Source organism: Lepidochelys kempii, chromosome 9 (genome assembly GCF_965140285.1).
Source record: "Lepidochelys kempii isolate rLepKem1 chromosome 9, rLepKem1.hap1, whole genome shotgun sequence".
Classification (NCBI taxonomy): Eukaryota; Metazoa; Chordata; order Testudines; family Cheloniidae; genus Lepidochelys; species Lepidochelys kempii.
In genome coordinates, this window is record NC_136388.1 from 100,065,752 (window position 1) to 100,085,995 (window position 20,244).

General features: G+C 41.6%; 1 protein-coding gene across 5 annotated transcripts in view; it reads right to left on the bottom strand.

Annotated features, from left to right (window-relative positions):
- The window catches only part of WDR44 (WD repeat domain 44), a 60,529-nt gene that overhangs the window by 6,030 nt on the left and 34,255 nt on the right, over positions 1-20,244 (bottom strand). For 4 of the 5 annotated variants that reach the window (XM_073358535.2, XM_073358534.2, XM_073358533.2 and 1 more), the window contains 10 exons: positions 19,738-19,821; positions 18,886-18,992; positions 14,180-14,331; positions 10,377-10,515; positions 10,183-10,247; positions 8,203-8,316; positions 4,651-4,773; positions 3,691-3,882; positions 3,334-3,435; positions 300-415 (listed from right to left, as the gene is read on the bottom strand). In XM_073358535.2, the coding sequence (XP_073214636.1) occupies positions 300-415; positions 3,334-3,435; positions 3,691-3,882; positions 4,651-4,773; positions 8,203-8,316; positions 10,183-10,247; positions 10,377-10,515; positions 14,180-14,331; positions 18,886-18,992; positions 19,738-19,821 (1,194 nt within the window). The remainder of the gene's footprint in view (positions 1-299; positions 416-3,333; positions 3,436-3,690; positions 3,883-4,650; positions 4,774-8,202; positions 8,317-10,182; positions 10,248-10,376; positions 10,516-14,179; positions 14,332-18,885; positions 18,993-19,737; positions 19,822-20,244) is intronic. The other variant, XM_073358536.2, reaches the window with a different exon arrangement.

Here is a 20,244-nt window from a genome sequence, read left to right on the forward strand (position 1 = left end):
GACATGACTCAAGAACTGGGAGTAATGGTGCAGGTAAGGGAAGGAGATTAGCTTATGTACATGAGCTCTCTATCCCTGAGGAGCTCCACCACTCCTGCCTGCAGAGTGGATTTGGTTCTCCCCTCCCCTCCAACTCACTTGGGATTTCTAGCAACCCGGCATTCAAGCTGCTCCGTTTCATATTAGGTTACATACAGATATCCTCCAACAAGACGATTTTGTACATTACCCTTAACAGATTTCTAGGAGATTCACAAAGTGCATTGCTATAACACATTCTACATTTTTCCACTTCTTACCTGAAGCTGGCTTTGATTTGGCTGCTGCTGTTGACATAACCTTTGTATTTCATGGACAAGGACAAATCTCTTAGGTCATACAGTCTGATTCTGGAGTCATTGGATGTCACTAATATCTAGAAGTTAAATAAAAATGTTGCAAAGGTTTAGAAACAGCTTTCCAATTGAAAATAAACAGAAAAAGGTAAATTATACTAAGCACAAACCTTTCATACAAACAATGCAGCATACACAAAAGATCTAGCTGATTCAAACCACAGCAGCAGAATTTCCAGGTACTTAAATAGATCGACACTTTCCTTGTTGTCACCTACATTCATCCCAGAAGAACTGGTACAATGATAGTTCCATATTTTTTCGTCTTATGTCAAACGGCACATACAGGACATCCCCACCCATGTTGGTTATAGACTGAGCCAAATACATTATTTGTATTACTTTATCACCTTGGAGTCCCAGTCATGGACCCCACTGTGCTAGGCGAGGTACAGACATAGAACAGAAAGACAAGCCCTGCATCAAGGAGCTTACAGTTGAAGTATAAAACAAGAGAACAGATTAACAAAGAGACAGATCTGGGAATACAAGGAAACAATGAGCCAATACGAGACCAACATGATAGGCAGCAGTCTCGGCATACCAGTGGCATAATTATTGTCAAGTTTTTTGTTGGATCACGTCAAAGGAGAGGTTTTAAGGAGGGATTTGTAGGAGGTTAATGAGGTAGCTCGGGTGATGTTTATAGAAATCAGAGGAATATTTACAGGAATGGATCTTCCTAAAGTGTGACGGCCAACATGGGAGAAAGCATAAAGGTGCCTGTGTGAACATTTGAACACGTGGGAGATGAAGGCTGGCACCCTTGGCTGGTTGGAGGTGGGAGTCCACAGCTCCGTAGTGAAGGAGAGATAAGCAGGGTGAGGACTGACCATGAAGAGCCTTGAAAGCGAAGACAAGAAACTTATGTTTCATCAGCGAGGGAAAGGGGAGGCAGGGAAGCTATTTAAAGACAGGAGTGATATGGCCAAAGCAACGGGCTTGGAGAAGGGTCTTTAAACAGCATTCTGAATGGATATGAATACGGCAAGATTGCACGTGTCAAGGCCAGAGAGAAGGCTGCTGCAGTTATCGAGATGAGAGGTTGAGCAAGTGCTTTAGCCCTGCAGACGGATAGGAAAGGCTGTATCTCAGAGAGATGTTATGCAGGAAGAATCTACAAGATTTAGACACAGCTTTGATGTGAGGACTCAGAGAGAATGAGTCAGAGAGGGCAGCCAGGTTATGGGCCTGAGTGACAGGCAGAATGGTGCCACTGTCCATAGTGATTGAGAAAGGAGGCAGTGGGAGACCCTGCGGGGGGGAGGCGATTCAGCACTCTGTGTTAACCACCGCATTAGCAACTGAGCAGGTGCATCTGGTCTATGAGTTTCCTCACACTATGCCACATGGCAGTTAAAAAGGAGTCCTTGAATGAAATAAACTCTCACAACAAGCCAGGTGTACTTTAGGTGGGAACTGTGTGCTCATCTATTCCCTGTCTGTTATGCTTATAAAGCACCCAAGTAACATGCCCAGATCTGGGAGCCTTCAGGACACAGCACGAGATGTATCTGTTTAATCTGGTTTCTTGCAGATTGGCATCAATAGGTAACTCAGTAGAATATTCTACTGCACCATTTAATATCTGTGAGGTATGCTGTTCACTCAAGTCACATGGTATGGTTTCTGCTACCTGATTGGAAAACCTAACTTCTATCAACAAGAGTTCTTGAACAAATCATTCAGGCTTTGACAGTCTCAAGAAAACATGGGAGAGAATGACACCAAATTGTTGATAAATAGGCCTAGAGAATTTAAGGAAATTTTTTAAAACACTTTTCTTTTATTATTTTGTATAAGAGCAGTATATTTAGCGACTTGCATTGACCCCAGATTTCAGAAAATAATCTCCCCTTCAGTAAGGCAGGAGCCTGAAGTCAGATTTATTGGCTATTTAGTAGTATTCATATTTATTTTTTCTCGTCCCTTTCATGCGAAGTACAGAAACTCTAATTAACTGAACCCTGGTTTTTAAATTCAGATATGTCCTTCACATCAAATCTTGCTATAGAAACACATTTTTTATATTCCAATTATTCAACGGTTATCTCTGGGATATCTGAACAACTGGGACTAACCTGTAAATAAATGAATGTGCATGTAGATAAGCTCTCATTATTTTACAGCTCATGCATAGCTTATCACCAACCCCCCCCCCCCCCCAGTTCATTAACCAGAGCATAACATTGCCCAATCCAGATCCAAAGACTTCTGAGGTTTCTGCACTCCCTTGAGATGGGCTGCTGCTGCGTACAGCATTGGTATACGTCTAGAGTACAGCCATGGAAGCAACAGAGCGGCAGGTGATAAATAATTAAGCCAGAGCCAGGAGTTGATACAGCAGAACATCAGAGCCCTGGCAGAGCAGAGCTGAGAATTCTCTCATTTTAAGCTGAATATGCTGTAGTGGAGTTCTTTGATTCATGATAATTTATCCCTTATGATGAACAAGGGGACCCACTAGGGACACACCAAAGGTAACTTATTCCCTAAAACAGCAGCTTCTGAGTCATGCTTAACAACTTTTCTAAGTAAATTGTATGAAATCACATGTAAATTCAGCAAATTTTCAAAAAATAAACCCAATTAATAGGGAACAAGTTAGACATACTAAAGGTAAGATATAAGCACTTCCCGGGGTAACCATCAGCAGCCAATTTCAGTATTTTAGATTGCTACAATATTCATATTAAATATGGCATTTGTCTCTCCGCTGTGATTGTGGTACCATATTATCAACTGAACTACATCTCAGCAAATGTTTATATCATAGTAGTGCCCAGAAACTGTTATTCAAAAGACAGTGGGGGCAGTGTGCATCCAGGACCTCTGAAAAATAACTATTAGCATAGGCCCTGGGAAGAATACAGAGTATCTGAGATTAACACCTCGCTGAACATGCATGTGAAAGATTGTTTGGACTATATTACAGTACCTTATTTTCTCCAGGCAAAGGTTCAATGCCAGTAATTTTTCTTCCAACTCTGTTCCGTCCTCTGGTAGAGCGCACATGTATCTGTGTATGGTACTTCAAGTGCTAGAGAAATTACACTGAGATTCTTAATTATTGGGAAGTATTAGATAAAACTGCAGGCAGCATAAAGAAGTCTGCTAGAAGTTGAAAAATAGTAACTGCTTAGAAAGCTTATATTTCTATAAACGAATGTTAAAAAAAGGCTTTAACCTAAGTTGTTTACCTAATATAATGTAAGTTAGAAGTGAAACTGTCCTATCAATAAATGGAAGCTGTGGCTGTAATTATTAACTGAGTATACAAAACAGAAGTTTTTACCTCTGTATCATAGAAAATACATCGCCCATCATATGTACCAATCACTGCATATTTGCCATTCTGACAGAAGTTTGCTGCTGTGATCAATTTTGTCTGCCCATCCACTTCATTCCATAATGCCACTTTTTTGTCAGGAATGTTCCAAAGTCGGAGTTTCCCATCCAATGAGCCACTTAAAAAGTACCTGTCATCCTAAAAGGGCAGATACCATAAGCTGTGGAGTAAAAGGATGTGTATGCACTGAAATACATACTGGAAACCCCATCCCCGGGCCCACCATTCGTCTCAAACAGGAATTCACTGACAGATCAATTAGTAGAATTAAGACCCAGACACTATTTGAAATATCATTGGATGTACAATGCACACCTGTAGATTGTTTTTTTTTTTTAATTTAGCAACATAATCAATGTTTTCTATCCAAAGACGGTCTAACTGTTCCCTCTGAGAGGCGCAATGTGTTACTTAGAGTTCTTTGCTCTCAGATATACACTGCTAAGAACTGATGTTTTTCTGGCTGGTTGGACACAGCTGCTTCCAGAGTCCATGATGAAGCTCAAAAGTGCTTGGGATGGATTTCCAGAGTGTGCTGCATTGGGTTCCCACTCCGTTGTCAACATTAGGAAATTTTATCATTTTGAAACATGATTTATTTTACAATGAAGTTAGCTAAGGCAATACTAGCCATATTAGTGGTCAGTGCAGACAAGAACAATTCATGTGCTATATATATCATGTCAGCCAGTCAACTGGGACTAGGGTTTAGCAATTTAGCAATAACTAGTGCTCAGGACAGAATTTTAAGGGCACAGGGAATACTTTCAAGAGGCACAAAGAGCACTCATGTGCCCAGCTTTTACAGAGACTCAATTTTTAGGTTTGACAGTTAATGGGAGGTGCCTAAATCCCCTTTCAAAAATATTCCCCTCTATTCATTTGAAAGAGTATACAGCTACTTACTCTTGGATGGAAAGCTATCGCAGTGACAAAGTCTATATGCTGGAAACAGCAGAGACACTCTCTTCTGGATATGTGCCATAATCTGACTGTTTTATCCATTGAAGAAGAAAGCAAGAAGTAGTTCTGTGGCAGAAATTGCACAAAATAATTCAAAGGTTTATCAAATATACTTGTACACAGCACAACTGCAGTTTGGTATATAATATTTCTTGCTCAGATTATAACATGGATTTCCAGGTAACAGCACTCCAGTAGAAACTCAGTATTAATGAAAGGCCTCCCCCTGCCCCAAATGCTAATGCTCAAACACTGTTATTTTAATACAATACCTTTTTCAGGGGCGAGGGGGCAGAGGGGGGCTGGGAAGACAACAGAAGTAGCAAGTAGCTTACTAAATGGGGTGCAGAGGCACCTACCAACGACAATTATTTTCTTAAGTATCCTACATTTCTTGAAGAATTCTGAAAATCACTTAAAAACCATTTCTATATCATACTCTGTCCCCCCCTTTTGTTTATTACTAGAAAAATTTGGAGGAAAATTTTACAGTTTATCTATTCCTGATTATTCCCCACCCATTAAGAACAATTCCCATTTAGGACATCAAAATAATCTCCACAGAAACGAACTGCAAAGTTGCTGTTGCAGGACAGGAATAATCAGGAATAAACTTTTCCTTTTCACCAAAATGGAAGAAAAATACTAATCTCTCTTTATAATATTTTCAGTTCGTAAACAGAATAATTTTCACAGCATTTGAAAGGTGCAGCCTGTAGGTTTTTAAGATATTTACCAAACAAGATTACTGAGAGCATGCATGTAAGGTTTCATCCTTTGTAAATTTCACACTTCGAGACTAAAATGATACCAAGTGAAATTGTTTATAAACTCCCACAGACCACTTAATCCTTTCCTCCTATCATGCTTAACATTTGATCTTTTCATAAAAATGTCATTTTCACCCAAAATACTTACTGATTTGTGCCTTACCTAAATCAGTACACAAAGAAATTTAGGTAGAATTTATTTTTTAAAATAGGAAAAAATATCAATGAAAGTGGCAATGAAGTGGTTATAACAATTAGTTCTTAAAGTATTTGGGGAAAAAAACCCAGCATGGGTACAAGAAAGAAACTCCAGGGTGATGGCAGAGAGACTACTGCCTGGTCTCCTTTGGCCAGATGTCTGCATTCCTAAGAGGTTGCTCTGTTATTTCAGTATAGAGAACTCAAGAAAAGTTAATTTGGTTTTAAAAATGTGATACAAAGCTGAAGGTTGGGTGATTTTCTCATTTTAACTGCAGACATACAGCAGTGGCTTCAAGGACTATATAATTTGCACAAGAACAGTGGATTGTACTGATGACAAAAATAGCAACAATGCAGGAACTAGAAACCACAGAATAGATCAGTGGAAATTCCCCTTCCCTCCCATCTCAAATTCAGAGTTATTTCAGTACTGATTACATATCACAGAAGAGGGGATTCAGGAAAGATTTCTTTCCAGATGGGGTACCCATCAAGTGGAGGGCATCATTGTTTGGGTTCCAGCGTGGGGTGGTGGGGGCAACTAGGGGCGTGTGGTTGGAGGGGGGGTTATTTCTGTACTGAAGTAGGTTCTCTCGGGGCATTTGGGTGGCCTGTTCCATGATGCTCTACACTTCTCTGGTAGAGTGTCCTTGTTTGGTGAAGGCAGTTATAAATGTGTTAAGGTGTATATTCCATACTTTCTCCTGGAAGACTATTCTGTGGTTTCTGAGTGCCTGGCAGTAAATGACAGATGCCTTGGTTTGTTTGGAGTGGTTACTGGATCTGTGAAGGTACGCGTGGTAATCCGTGGGTTCCCTGTATATGGCTGTCTGTAGGGTTCCACTGTTGAAGTGGATTGTGGCATCCAGGAAGCTGATGCTAGTGTGGGTGTGTTCTAGAAAGTTTAATGGATGGCTAGTGGCTGAAGTTGTGGTGGAAATTTACGAGGGAGCTCAAGTCGTCTGTCCAGAGGATGAAAATGTCTGATGTATCTCAGGTATATTACTGGTTTTGTGGTGCATTTGTCTAGAAATTCTTCAAGGTGGGCCATGAAGAAGTTGATATATTGAGAAGTTATCCTAGTAACCATGACTCTTCCCAGGGTTTGAATAAAGTATTTGTTGTTGAATATAAAATTGTTATGGGTGAGGATGAAATGGATGAATTTGGTGATGTGTTTTGGGTGGATATCTGAGGGTTGTCTATTATCTTGTACATAAATTCTGAGGGAGGTTGTTAATTTGTGGAGTTTTTGGAGAAAGTCAGTTTTGTCTTGGAGGAAGCTGGCCCTTTGGGTGGTGAGGTTTGAGGATAGTTTCTATGAGTCGCGATTTTCCTTCAGTAGGAGTACTGTAGCCAGATATGATGGGTCTTCCCGGGTTCCTTTGTTTGTGTATCTTGGGAAGATCCCTGAGGTGTGTTCTGTACCAGGTACTGAATGTATACTACTTTGATTTTAATATAGGCCCTGAACTGAGTAAGAAATGTAATGGCCTCCAGAAATTAAGGTGTTTGATTTGATAATGGTAAATTTAAAATCTTGATTTCTGAATCTTTATAATCTAAGTTGCTTCCAGACAATCCAATAATAAATATGGAAACTGGGAAAACTTTTTAACAACTGCATTGGAACACCTTTACTGATGCTATTGAGGCCTTATACACTTGAGTAGCTCCATGGAGAGTAAGACCTCATCAACACAAGTCAGTAGGGTTACACAATTAGCTGCAAGAGTTTACAACTTAATTTTTTTTTATTAGCTGTTATTCAACCACCCTCATTCAACCAGTGCCAGTCAACCTCTGAAAAATAGTAACAATCATTCCTGCCTCCTCTCTGTGTAGCCTAAGTTCTTCAGTGAACAGTCAAAAAGGTTTTGAAATAACCAGTTTTCTTCTTTTAAAAATAGGGGAACCTGAGGAAGAGCAACATTTTCAGATAATCAAACTACAACCAGTAGTGGCGGGAGATTCCATCTTTCATATGATTACGTAAAGCCACAAATGGACTCAGCTTCCTGCCAGTACAGACTGAGCCACAATATAATAATTAAAAGGGTGCAATAAACTAAGCTCTTCACAGAACAGCAGCTAAGATCACATTTTAGATATAACACAGACAACACAGCTAGAACTCACAGAGATGGCCAATCTGAAGGTACTGAATATTCTGCGATCAGATCCTCATCTAAAGTAAACCAGCATAGCTTCCCTGAATCCAACGACACTATGCCAATTTACACCAGCTCAGAATCTGGCCCCCTAAAAACTGCAGCGAAGCTAGAATGAGAGATAATGTTCTTATGCTGGATACTCTATGAGAGACAAGAGGAAACCAGCTACAAAGTGTTTTAGACATTTATCAACAAATTCACGAATGGGCTGTGCCTATATCCATAGGCTAATAATCAGTTGTTTCACTGGTTAGATATAAAGTGCCAAACGTAAGTACAAGAAAAGGAAAAGAGCAAAACACGTGGGGAAAAGGGAAAGTTCTGTATAGTCTGCACAAAAGCTGTCTTACTTTAGACCATGAGAGATCAAGGAGATCTGCTGTATGACCTTTGTATTTGCAAAATGGCCGCTGCCGAAATGGTGCATTTTTATCATCAGGGTCTTCATCAGCTCCACTGCAAACCTATCAGATATAAATATATCAAAATCAATCAGTGCAACAGAAAAAACCTATGGTAACAGAACATATTGTTACTATTTCTGATATGCAGATGTGCTGCAGATATCTGAGCACAGATATAAAACCTAAGTACCAAGTATTCGAGAAATAAGTGATTCATGTCAGTTATTTGAACATTCAAAATAAATTACATGGTGCTATAAGCAGTGTACTGAGTTTACAACTACACTACTCTAAAACGCACAAAGTTCTGCCATACATCTCGAATTTTTGGTTATTCTAAAGTGTCGAACACTGCAGCGCTTTTCATTACAACAGGGGGAGAAGGCAGATAAGCAATCCCATTAGTCAAACACTTTTTTAGGATGCATAACCTGGGGTTTTAGACTTTGTGTTTTATTAACATTTCACTGATTGTACTTTTTCACTGCCTAATTAAGTAAAAAAATTCTAAATAAAAAACGAAGGTTCCTAGTGCTTACTGGGAAGGGGTATTTAGAGACTGCAGTGATACGTGAGCTTTTCAGCAACAAACAAAGGCAAAATGAAAGGAAAATAGTTGGCTTCTGCATAGGACCTTTGATTAAAAGCTAGGTCTCAGAACAAACACCCACAGGAGCACTGATGTGGTCTACGATGCTGGTATGGATTTACCAAAAGATGACATTCCCTTTTTTTAAACTAGAATACATTTTCAGAAAAGATTTTAAAACACTCAGTGCAGTTACAGACAAACTGTGAAACTGAGCATGAGCTAATGTTACTGCAGTATACTTAGTAACTGTGGTAAAAACTCAAATGTCAATCAAAGGACTTTAATGCTTATTATTGTACTTAACTGATTTGAATAGATTAAAATAACATTGTCTAAATACATACTGCATATTTAAGGCAGGTTAATTCTGATTTATTGTCTAAATACATACTGCATATTTAAGGCAGGTTAATTCTGATTTATTGGCTAAGCAGTATTCAGTTTATGTAACTGTATAAATAAATGAAACAATGGGTATGCACACATATCTATTATAAACATACACCATTCTTAAAACTTCCCTTGTTTTTTGTTCCCTCCTCTCCCTCTCACTCACACACCCCCACACACACCCCCGTGAGAATGAAGGGTGGCCCTGGGGCCAGCTGCTCATGCCCCCCCACCCCCGCAGAGCAGCAGCGGTGCTGTGGAGCCAGCTGCTCAGGCTGCCCCCCACCCGGCAGAGCAGCGGCGGGGCCCTGGGACGCCCCACAAAGTGCCTAAGATTTAGTCAGAGGTATTTATAGTACAATTCATGGACAGGTCATGGGCCGAGAGTTTTTATTTATTGCCCATGACCTGTCCATGACTTTTACTAAAAATGCCCATGACTAAATCTTAGTCTTAAGTGAGAATTAAGGATACAGTGTCAGACTAATTTTTAAATAAAGTTGTGAAAGAAATTGCCAGGTGAGAAATTCAATGTTATCTGTATTTAATTACTTCCAGCATTCAGCTCAAAGATCCACTGAGGGACTAGCTTTAATTAATAACATATCAAAATGAAGATGTGCAGACTGTAACAAGTTATCTAGTTTTGCTCTTTTATTTTTTGCCTGTATCACATGCACACATTGACTAAACATCTTCAATCAGATCTTAGTTTTTGACTGAGTGAATAAATGTTTGAGTCCTATTACATAGGATCCAAGCCTGCATTCTTATTGAGGGGAAACTCCCGCAGAAGACCATGTAGAATTAGACTGAAGAATTGAGACTTCAGAGTTTGAACTCCTCTGGAGCTGGGGCATGCTTTTTGGATTAAAGCAGCGCAAATCTATAGCATTAGAGAAACACATTGCTTACAAAACTCATACACTATCTGGTACACATACCCCTGCATCAGTATCAGACTTTGAAGAATTCAGGCTCTCTTGAGATGGGGAGGGAGACACACGACCTAGAACATAGATTAAAAGCCAGCAAATTAGTAACTAAGTAGAACTTTTTTTTTTAAATACAAGAAAAACTCTAGATAGTTCTAGAATTTCTAATGCCCTTAAAATACCAGTGAGAAATGGAGAGGTACCTTCTGTATTGTATTTCAGTCGCATGTTATTGAAATAGTCAAAAGCATTCTTTAAAACCCATATTCTCACTACATTGTCCTGTCCAGCTGATGCAAGTAATCGGCCGCAGTGAGAAAATTTCATTGTCCAAACAGCACCCTGTCAAAATAAGAGTTCACAATAAAACAATGTAAGTATCTTTTTCCATACCAGAACTAGCATATTAATAGGCATATATACACACCATCATGTTAAAAGAACATTTTATTAAGATCGTGAAGTTAAGCCCCAAAAAGTTAGGAAACACCAGAATTAAGGTTGCCTGGGCAATCTTAATTTGTTTCCCCCTGAGCTCATACATTATGACTGTGTCTGTAATTACATCATCACATACTACTTTTTACACAGGACCTCGGCTTCATTCAGTGCACAGGATGGACAGTGTTCACTTGAAATGCAGCTATTCAATTTTTATTTCTCCTCATTATTCAATATGTGGCCCCATGCCTTATTTCCTGCTTGCTATTCAAACTCCGCGAGGATCACAGAATTAACAACTTCTCATCAGCTTGTCTATGGCATCACCACTCTATCAGAGTGCTTCACAAACATTGGTGAAATTATGTTATACCCTTGGGAGATGAGTGGTTATTATTATACACATTTTACGGAGGCATAGAGAGATTAAGGTCAAAAGTATCCACTAATTCTGGGTGCCCAATTTGAGATAACTACCACTTGGTTTTTCAGAATATATAGTGTTATACAGCACTTGATATGTTCAAAGCACAGGAAAATTACACAATTAGTGACCGTCCGTGAAGAGTCTAGTTTAAGTGACTTGACTTGCACCACACAGGAACACTGTGGCAGAGGCAGGGATAGAATCCAGTTCTCCAGGGCACCATTCAACTGCCTTATGAGACACTCCTTTTTCTTTCTGCAGTCCCCTGCCACGGGCACTACACCTCTGTAACAAATGAAGCAAAGGTCTTAGAGACAACAGCCTCCTTCACTACACAACCCTGATTCGTCTCCAGAGCAGTTCCAACCTGTGTACTACATGAGCAGTATGAGCATGAGGGGTCCTGCAGGAAAAATAGTATGTGATCACATAATTAGCGACCGTACCATAATGCATGCGCACAAGGGGGCTGAATTAAGGTTGGGGAGACAACCTTAATGCTGACATTTTCCAACTTTTGACTTTCCAATCTTAATGTTCTTGTAACATGGTTTGCATGTAATTTTCCTAGTTTTTTAAAAAAGTAAACAAAGAAAACAATTCCATCATGTGGCACCTTATTGACATACACATGGCTTGTCAGCCGGTCTGGAACCTTTAGATTCACTGCACAAACTTCTGCCACTTGAGCTAATGGAGTTACTGAGGACAAAGTAGGTTCTCATCCTTTGGGTGAATGAGCGCTGCAGGGGACTCAGACACACACTTTGTCAGTGGGTTTCACAGCCATTTGCTAACAGCAGAGGCCTAGTGAGAGTTGGGAATCATGGGTTCCATGCCAAACTCTGGAGAGGGGGCTGTTGTAGTGGGTACTTTTCTGCCCATTCCCCACTCAAGATCGATCTCCTCTGTACCACCTCCTCCTCACCCCAGGCTCCTCATCCCAATCCCATTCTCCTCATCTAGTGAGTCCCAGTCTCCACTCCTGAGGCTTCTTGTCCCCATCCCAAGCTCCTTACCCAGTAAATCCTACTCTCACCCCTCCAGACTCCCTGTTCCCCATCTCAGCCATACCCAGTTCTGCTCACATTCCCCCATCGCCTTCTCTCCAGTCTCTTTACACAGCCAGTTACAGGCTCCCCTCATCCACTGACTTCTAGGGTCCTGCTTCTCCCTGCTGCCAGGCCCAGCGTCCCCCACCTTCCTGCCTGCCAGCCTCCAGTCTCAGTCTTTAAGGCCTCCTGCTCATCTCAGGCCACAGAATCTCACCTATCTACTCCTATAGTGGGACCATAACCTCTGGCTCAGTTACTGAAGTCCTCAAATCTTGATTTAAATACTTCAAGTTATAGAGAATCCACCATTTACTCTAGTTCAAACCAGCAAGCATATTCCCCATGCTTCAGAGGAAAGCGAAAAATGCCCAAGGTCTCTGCCAATCTGATCTAAACGAAAATTTCTTCCTGACCCCAAATATGGTGATCAGTTTGACCCTAAGCATGTGGGTGAGACACCCGAAAAAGAATTCTCTATAGTATTCTCAGAGCCCTCCCCACCTAGTGTTCCATTTCCAGCTGCTGGAGATATTTGCTAATAGCAGCCATGGAAGGGCCATATGACACTGTAGGCAACCTCATCATTCCATCCCCTCCACAAAATTATCAAGCTCAGTCTTAAAACAAGTTAGGTTATTTGTCCCCACTACTCCCCTTGGAAGGCTGTTCCAGAACTTCATTCCTCTGATGGTTAGAAACATTTGTTTCATTTCAAACCTAAACTTATTGATGGCCAGTTTATATCCATTTCTCCTTGTGCCAACACTGGCCCATAATTTAAATAACTCTTCTCCCTGCCTGGTGTTTATCCCTCTGATGTATTCATAGAAAGCAATCCTATTTCCCCAGAGTCTTCATTTTGTTAGGCTAAACAAACCAAGCTCCTCTAGTCTCCTCTCATAAGGTAGGTTCTCCATTCCTCAGATCATCCTACTAGCCCTTCTCTGCACCTGTTCCCAATCTATTCTTCTCTGCCACAGTCAAGATTTTCTGTTCTCCGCATTTGCATCAGACAGCTTCTTCCTCCACGCAACCTGGATGTCTGTTTACAGTGAGAGGTCACTGAAAGCACAGCAAGACAAGTTCCCTGCTCAGTTCTAGTGCAGACCAGGGTTGGACCTGGGCAACAGCCCACAGCGGCACTTACAGGGAAATTTCTGCTCAACCTTTGGCTGGAGCATGCCAAGTGCGGATGACATATTTGGGGAACTTAGCCGAGAAGCGCTAGCAAATCTCTACTGAACATGTGCAAACTGCAGGTTTTCAAGAGCTTGTAACTTGGCCAAATTTGGGTGGATTTTCCCAGCTTTGGCAAAAGGCACATCCTTGACAGAAAGGCCACCTGAATTTAAAGTCCCTGCTCCAAAACACAGGGTGCGAGAGCATCTCAAATTTAAAAAAAAAAATTCAAAATTTTAACATGGGTAAAACATGTTTTCCTAGTAGCTTTCTAGGAAACTGCCTAACCATTTGGCCTGAAATTTCTTTAAAAAAAAGGCAGCCTGATAGAGAGACCCAGCATTTCAGCTCAGATGAAGTTTGGCAAAGTTATAAGCTACTGAAAACAAGGTCTTTAAAAGGGAAGAGTTGGGCAATCATTATGCTATAATACACACACTTGAAGAACTGCGCCAATCCCAGTGCATTGCAATGCTAGGTTGACTTAATTCAGTGGCACTCAAATAGAACATTGACCTGAGGCATGAAGGCTCTCCAGGAAGGCTGGAAAGGGAAGGAGATTCTTGCCTTCCAGTTCTCACAAGAACATTCAGATCAAGAGTATGAGAAAGCAGCATAATACTCTTCTAACTGGAGCAATGGAACTGCATTAACTGCTACATATACAGGGCTACATCCTGCAAATAGCTCCTTGGGGGGTTAGGAATGAGTCCAGACAAATTCATTTGCAGAATCTCACCCATAGATAAGACAGAAGAAATAAGTCTTAATGGCTCTGACTCCCTACTCTGTTATTTCATAATCTGAAGATACACTTGGATTTCACACTGACCACACTCAGCAAGCAGAAGTATTCTCTTCATTTACATCAAAGTGGAACTTGACACCAAAAAGATAAACTTACCATGTGTTCACCACTGAGATCCTGAACTACTTTTATTTGTTCAAAGTCAAAAGGTCCCTTGAAGCCATGTGCTGCTTTGAATTTAACTGGCCTTGTATATGGCATTCCTTCATCATCACTTGAAGAGGGATCATCCTGGTCAGTATGGAACACTAAGCAGAACACAACACAACTGTGTACATTAGATAGCAATGATCCCAGCAGTGTGCATTTCTCAATCATTTTTCTTGGAACAGAAGATTATTTTGCTTTTGAATTAATTGTGATTCTTTTAGCAAGGAGTTCTGAACATCTTACAAACCGGACAAGGTTATTACTGTATTAGTGTGTCTAAATCTAATCTGAAAGGAAGAACACTAATCTGCTTACACTGCTGAACACCCCCTTGATCAGAGTACAGTAACTCCTCGCTTCACGTTGCAGTAATTATGTTCCTGAAATATGCTACTTTAAGCGAAATGATGTTAAGCGAATCCAAGTTCCCCATAACAATTAATGTAAATGGGGGGGGGGTTAGGATCCAGGGAAATTTTTTTCACCAGACAAAATACTATATTTTATTTATACACACACAAAAATTGTTTGTCTAAAACTGTGTAATACTGGTACACAGCAGTGATGATTGTGAAGCTTGGTTGTGGTGGTGAAGTCAGAGGGTGGGATATTTCCCAGGGATTGCCTTACTGCTAAAATGATGAACTAGCACTCGGCTGAGCCCTCAGGGATTAACACCTTAATGTAGCCTCACGCTCTACAAGGTGGCACGAATGGAGGGAAAAGACACCACATGGCAGCGGCAGCAAAAATTCCCTGTGGAAACTGAATGTGATGATGAACCCACGCTATCCCCTGGAGCGCACCACTCCCTCCACTTTCCAAAGTGCTGTGTGGCTGTGAGTGTGAAAGAGCGCGCAAGACACACGCACACACACATTGCCCCTTTAAGTATGCTGACCCCACTCTAAGTACATTGCCTTTTTAAGTAGATCAGCAAGTTGAGACAGCAGCTGCTGCCAGCAAGCTCCCTCAGTCCTGAGCCCTGTTGTCCCCCCCTCCCCCCCCCGGCTCTGTAAAGATGCAGTACAAGAGCAGGGGGAGGGGGACACCCTGACATTAGCACCCCTCTTTCTCTCCCACGCCCCCAGCAAGCAGGAGGCTCCGGGGAGCAGCTCCAGGGCAGAGGGCAGGAGCAGCACAGGGCAATGGGGGAGGGACACCTGAACTGCTGGCAATTGATAGCCTGCTGTGGGGCTGCCGCACAGGGAACTTAGGGGAGCTGATGGGGGGGCGGCTGACCCACCCTGGTTCCAAGCCCCCACCAACCAGCTCCAATGGACTGCTCTTCCTGCAAGCAGTGGACAAAGCAGGCGGCTGCCAAACAACGTTACAAGGGAGCATTGCTCAACTTTAAACGAGCATGTTCCCTAATTGATCAGCAACGTAACAACAACACAACTATAAGTGAGGAGTAACTGTAAGCTCATTAATTAGTTAATTTAATTGAAGGAAATGATCATGCCACAGCCTCTGTTAACCTGAGTAGAGATTCCCCCAGACACTTCACTCAAAACACTGGCCTGGATTAAAATATTAAAACAAGTTTATTAACTAGAGAAAGACAGATTGTAAGTGACAATGGCATAAAAGTCGGAATTGGTTACAAAAGGAAATAAAATGATAAAATCACAATCTAATTCCTAAACTTTACCCAGGCTACCATAAGCTGCAATACATTTCGCAGGCTGGGACCACCCCTCACACATCAATGATGCTTCTCTTTGTCTTCTGAATGATCTTGTTTTCATGCGTCTGAGGTGGGGTAGGAGAGGAAGCCATTGTCTCTTATTTAACACCCTCCTCCTCTCCTTAAGGAACACCCCCACCCCCTGCTGGGGTGCAGACAGTCTGTGGTGTACGTGAGAGTCGAGACTTCTTTCAGGTGAATGGTCACTTTCCTTACACAGAAGGTGTGAGCAAGGACTTTTGAGGCATATTCAGAGATAACATGCAAGGTCTTTGTTGACAGTCCTTTCGTTATCTTTAAGGACCTAGTCTGCGGGCGTTCCCCAGACTCACCGCATGTTTCAGTACACTATAGCAAAGTCTCATAACTGCATATACGATATACATTAATAGGCTAAGGATGCTCAGTAGCTTATGAGTTTTCAAATGATACCTCATAAGGCATGCTTTGTACAACACATACCAACCATGCAAGCGGTGAACATGAGCTACGGGGTGTCACACTCTGCCACCACCACAGAGAGGACTTTCGTGAAGACCCTGGGTGCTGTTGCCAGCCCAAATGGGAGTACTCTGAACTGGTAGTGCTCGTCTTCTCATGAATCTGTGAAACCTTCTGTGGGACTGGTAAATATGCACAAGAAAGCATGCATCTTTCATGTCGAGGGCCAGGAACCAGGTGTTCTCCTGTAAGGAAATTATTTCTGCCAGGATTACCATGAGAAATTTTGATTTGCAAGTAAGATATCTAGTTGATGTAGATCAAGAATTGGTCTTCATCCTTTGTTTTCCTTGGGAACTATGAAATATAGAGAGTAGAACCCCTTCCCTGGATGTTGTGGTGGCATTTGTTCTATGGACCCTTCCTGAAGTTTCACCTCCTGATGAAGAATCTTCTCATGAGTATGATCCCTGAGAAGAGGCTGGGAAGGTGGTTTGTGGTGGGAGGTGAAATAAATTTGATTGTGCTGCTGGATTGGATGACATCTAGTATCCACTTCTCTCTTGCTACTGCCCTCCAGTTGTGAACAAAGTAGGTAAGGCGGCCACCAAAAGATTGGGGGCAGTATGTCATGGCATCAAATATTGCTATACAGTCCTTGAGTGATACATCAAAGAAATCCTTACATGGTAGGTGGGCCTGGGCAGTGATCACAGAAGTGGAAGAAGCCTTGTACCTGGGTTCCTGAACCCTGTCGCTTGAGTGGTAGTTCATAAGGGAGCCGGTGACAAATGCTTGTGGGGGAGGAGGTCATGGCCTGTAGGTTTGCTTGAGGTGTTTTCTCTTTGGGACCAGGGTGTAGGAAAACCCTCCACTTCCTGCTTATTTAGAGTTCTTAAGAGAGTGTAGTGATTCGTTGGTCTTCTCATTGTAGAGATTAGACTCAAAGGGCAAGTCCTTGATGGTATTCTGGACCTCCATGGGGAATCCTGACGAGCGAAGCCACGAGTCATGCCTCATGACTAAGGCTGTGGAGATGGCAACAGACACAGTATCAGCTGCATCCACAGCTGCTTGGAATGATGCCAACAACCTGCCTTCATCAATAAGGGCTTGGAGCTGAGCTCTGTCTTCCTGAGGATATTTGTCTCTGAATTCCAGAAATTCAGAATAATTTAGGAAACTGTACTTTGCTAACAGTGCTTTATAGTTGTGTAATCGAGTGTGCTCATCTGGAGCTTCGACTCCATCTGTTGAAAGGGTAGGCTCCTGTTCTACCAACCGTGCCGGTGGAGAATACTGTGACTTGCGGATGCAGCAGGGGAGGATCTTCTCTCTGAGAGGGTTTCTTGTGGTGTCGAAATGTCTCTAAGGAGGAACAAGCTGACAGAAGAGGAGATTGTGGATAGGGCAGAGGGAAAAGATCTTCGGGCGAGGAAAAGATTTTAGTCCTACCTGGAGTTCCTGAGATGGGAATGGACAGATCCAGAGCCTCTAATGACCTGGTAATCTGAGAATCCCACTTGGAGTGTGCCAGAACTGTCAAATGGGGTCCAACGTGAAGCTCCCAGACAGGAGCAGTGGGTGCTGATCTTTTGGCTTGTGGGCCAGAGCCGGTATTGTCAGACCCTTCTTCAGTTGCACCTTTCCTTTTTGGATAGGTTTAGGAGGACCTAATTCCTTATGATCTGCACACAGTGACTCACCCAGCTTGTACTGGGATGGGGAGGGATGCTTTCTCTTAGGGGCAGATGCAGATGGGGAATCTGTCCTTATGCCTGTGGTTATACTCCTCACTCTTATGAGAAGGTTTCTTAGGCTTAACTGATTTGGCCTCTACTCCAGGTTAATGCTGCTCACAGTTTGAGACCACTTATAGATATTGAAAGCAGAGGAAGACCATAGTTGACACAGAATTCTGACTCGGGCCATGAGGTGGTAAGAAGGAATTGGAGTGGCATTGGTCCATGCCACCCTTTATGCCCATGGTTTGGAACATGGGGAAACCAACTGTGCATGCACAGATCAAAGCACTCCCTGCTACAAATCTCTAGTCTCGGGGGCATGCACACCTGGTGTGGAATACACATGGGGACCAGCACTAGAAGAACCACCAAGCATAATTCTTTATATTTTTATTAAGTATATACATTGATTAAATGTCTTTAAATCCCCTGTATTTCCTGTACATCTATAGGCTAGTTTTTATGCTACACTTAAAATCATTATTCAGCTCCTGCCACCCTCCCCACAGCTGTTTGTACTGTGTAAGAAACAGTAACACCACAAAGGAAGCAAACAAAACCACTGCTGAAGTATTCATCTGTCAGATCATACAGAGAACTGCAAGACAGACCTCAGCCTCGAGAACCCGCATTATGTTGAAGCTATTTGGTGGGAGCATAATTCATTTTTAATTTTCCCCTCAAAGGAAAATCCCAGATTCCCTTATATAGCTGGCTTTTGTCCCAAGGGATACACAAGATTCAGATCTATTAGATAATGATTCTATTTCACTGACCTTCATCTCGAACACTTTTAACTTTATTTACAGCACGTTCACCATATTCTTCAGCAAGATGCTTTGCCCTCTTTACTGATTTGCCCAAGAACTTTTTCAGCTGAGTCCTTAAAATGCAAGGATATTTTTTCACCACTCATGCCATGCACAGAAAACCAATCACATAGTATTTGCAATTTGTGACCCTAAAACATTTTTGGTTTGAAAAAGTGTTATTTCTTTCCATTTGTATTTTTACATCTTAATATAAAGAACAGCCATACTAGGTCAGACCAATGGTCCATCTAGCCCAGTACCTTGTCTTCCAACAGTGGCTGGTGCCCGATGCTTCAGAGGGAATGAACAGAACAGAACAGAACACTAGTTATCTAGTGATCCATCCTCTGCTGTCCAGTCCCAGCTTTGGCAGTCAGAAGCTTAGGGACACCCCGAGCATGGGGTTGCGTCCCTGACCATCTTGGCTGACAGCCACTGATGGACCTATACTCCATGAACTTACCTAATTATTTTTGAACCCAGTTATACTTCTGACCTTCACAACATCCCCTGGCAATGAGTAACAGAGGTTGTGTGAAGCAGAACTTCCTTCTGTTTGTCTTAAACCTGCTGGTTCAGCTTTTTTGCTCGTAAGCATCAGTAATTTAATTAGGATAAAATATAGGTACCTATTTTTAATATGTAGTAGTAGTCATAACTGATTTCAGACCCGTGTCCTGAAATCATTTTGAAACATGAAAGGGGGGGACAAGTTGTGACCAGAGTACAGATCATTACATGAAAACAAAACATTTGTACTTCTAAAGACACTGGTAGTTCACATAAAACAGTGAAACAAGAGGCCTAAAGTCTTACGTTTTTTGTTTTAACCTTCCTCCATCAGAATCAGTTTGCTGTGTCTGCATTTTGTCCTCATCATCAGATTGTGCTGCATCATTGCTGTGAAATATACACTGTTATATGCAAAATACTGTAACAGCTCTTAACACAAATTAAAGTGCTAGCATCATTCTATTAAGCATTAAACCATATCTTTAGATTCCTGCTTATATCACACATCTTGATAGCTCTTGATTTAGGAGTCCATTAGTAAGTTCAACATCCTCCAATAATGTTCAGCATCGTGTTCAGCAAGCAATAGCTGTAGTCAGCAGATACAATGCATTAGGTACCTTGATTAAGACAAACTGCATACACATCTCTCTCAATTCAAGGTACATGTTATCTATTACCTTATGTACATTCAAATATCCTGAAAGGCCACATTCTTTCTCGTCTGTGTTTTGAAAAATGTCTGAAGCAGACTAAATACATGAACTGGCTAACGAATTATTTGTACGTATAACAACTTTTTATTGTTTC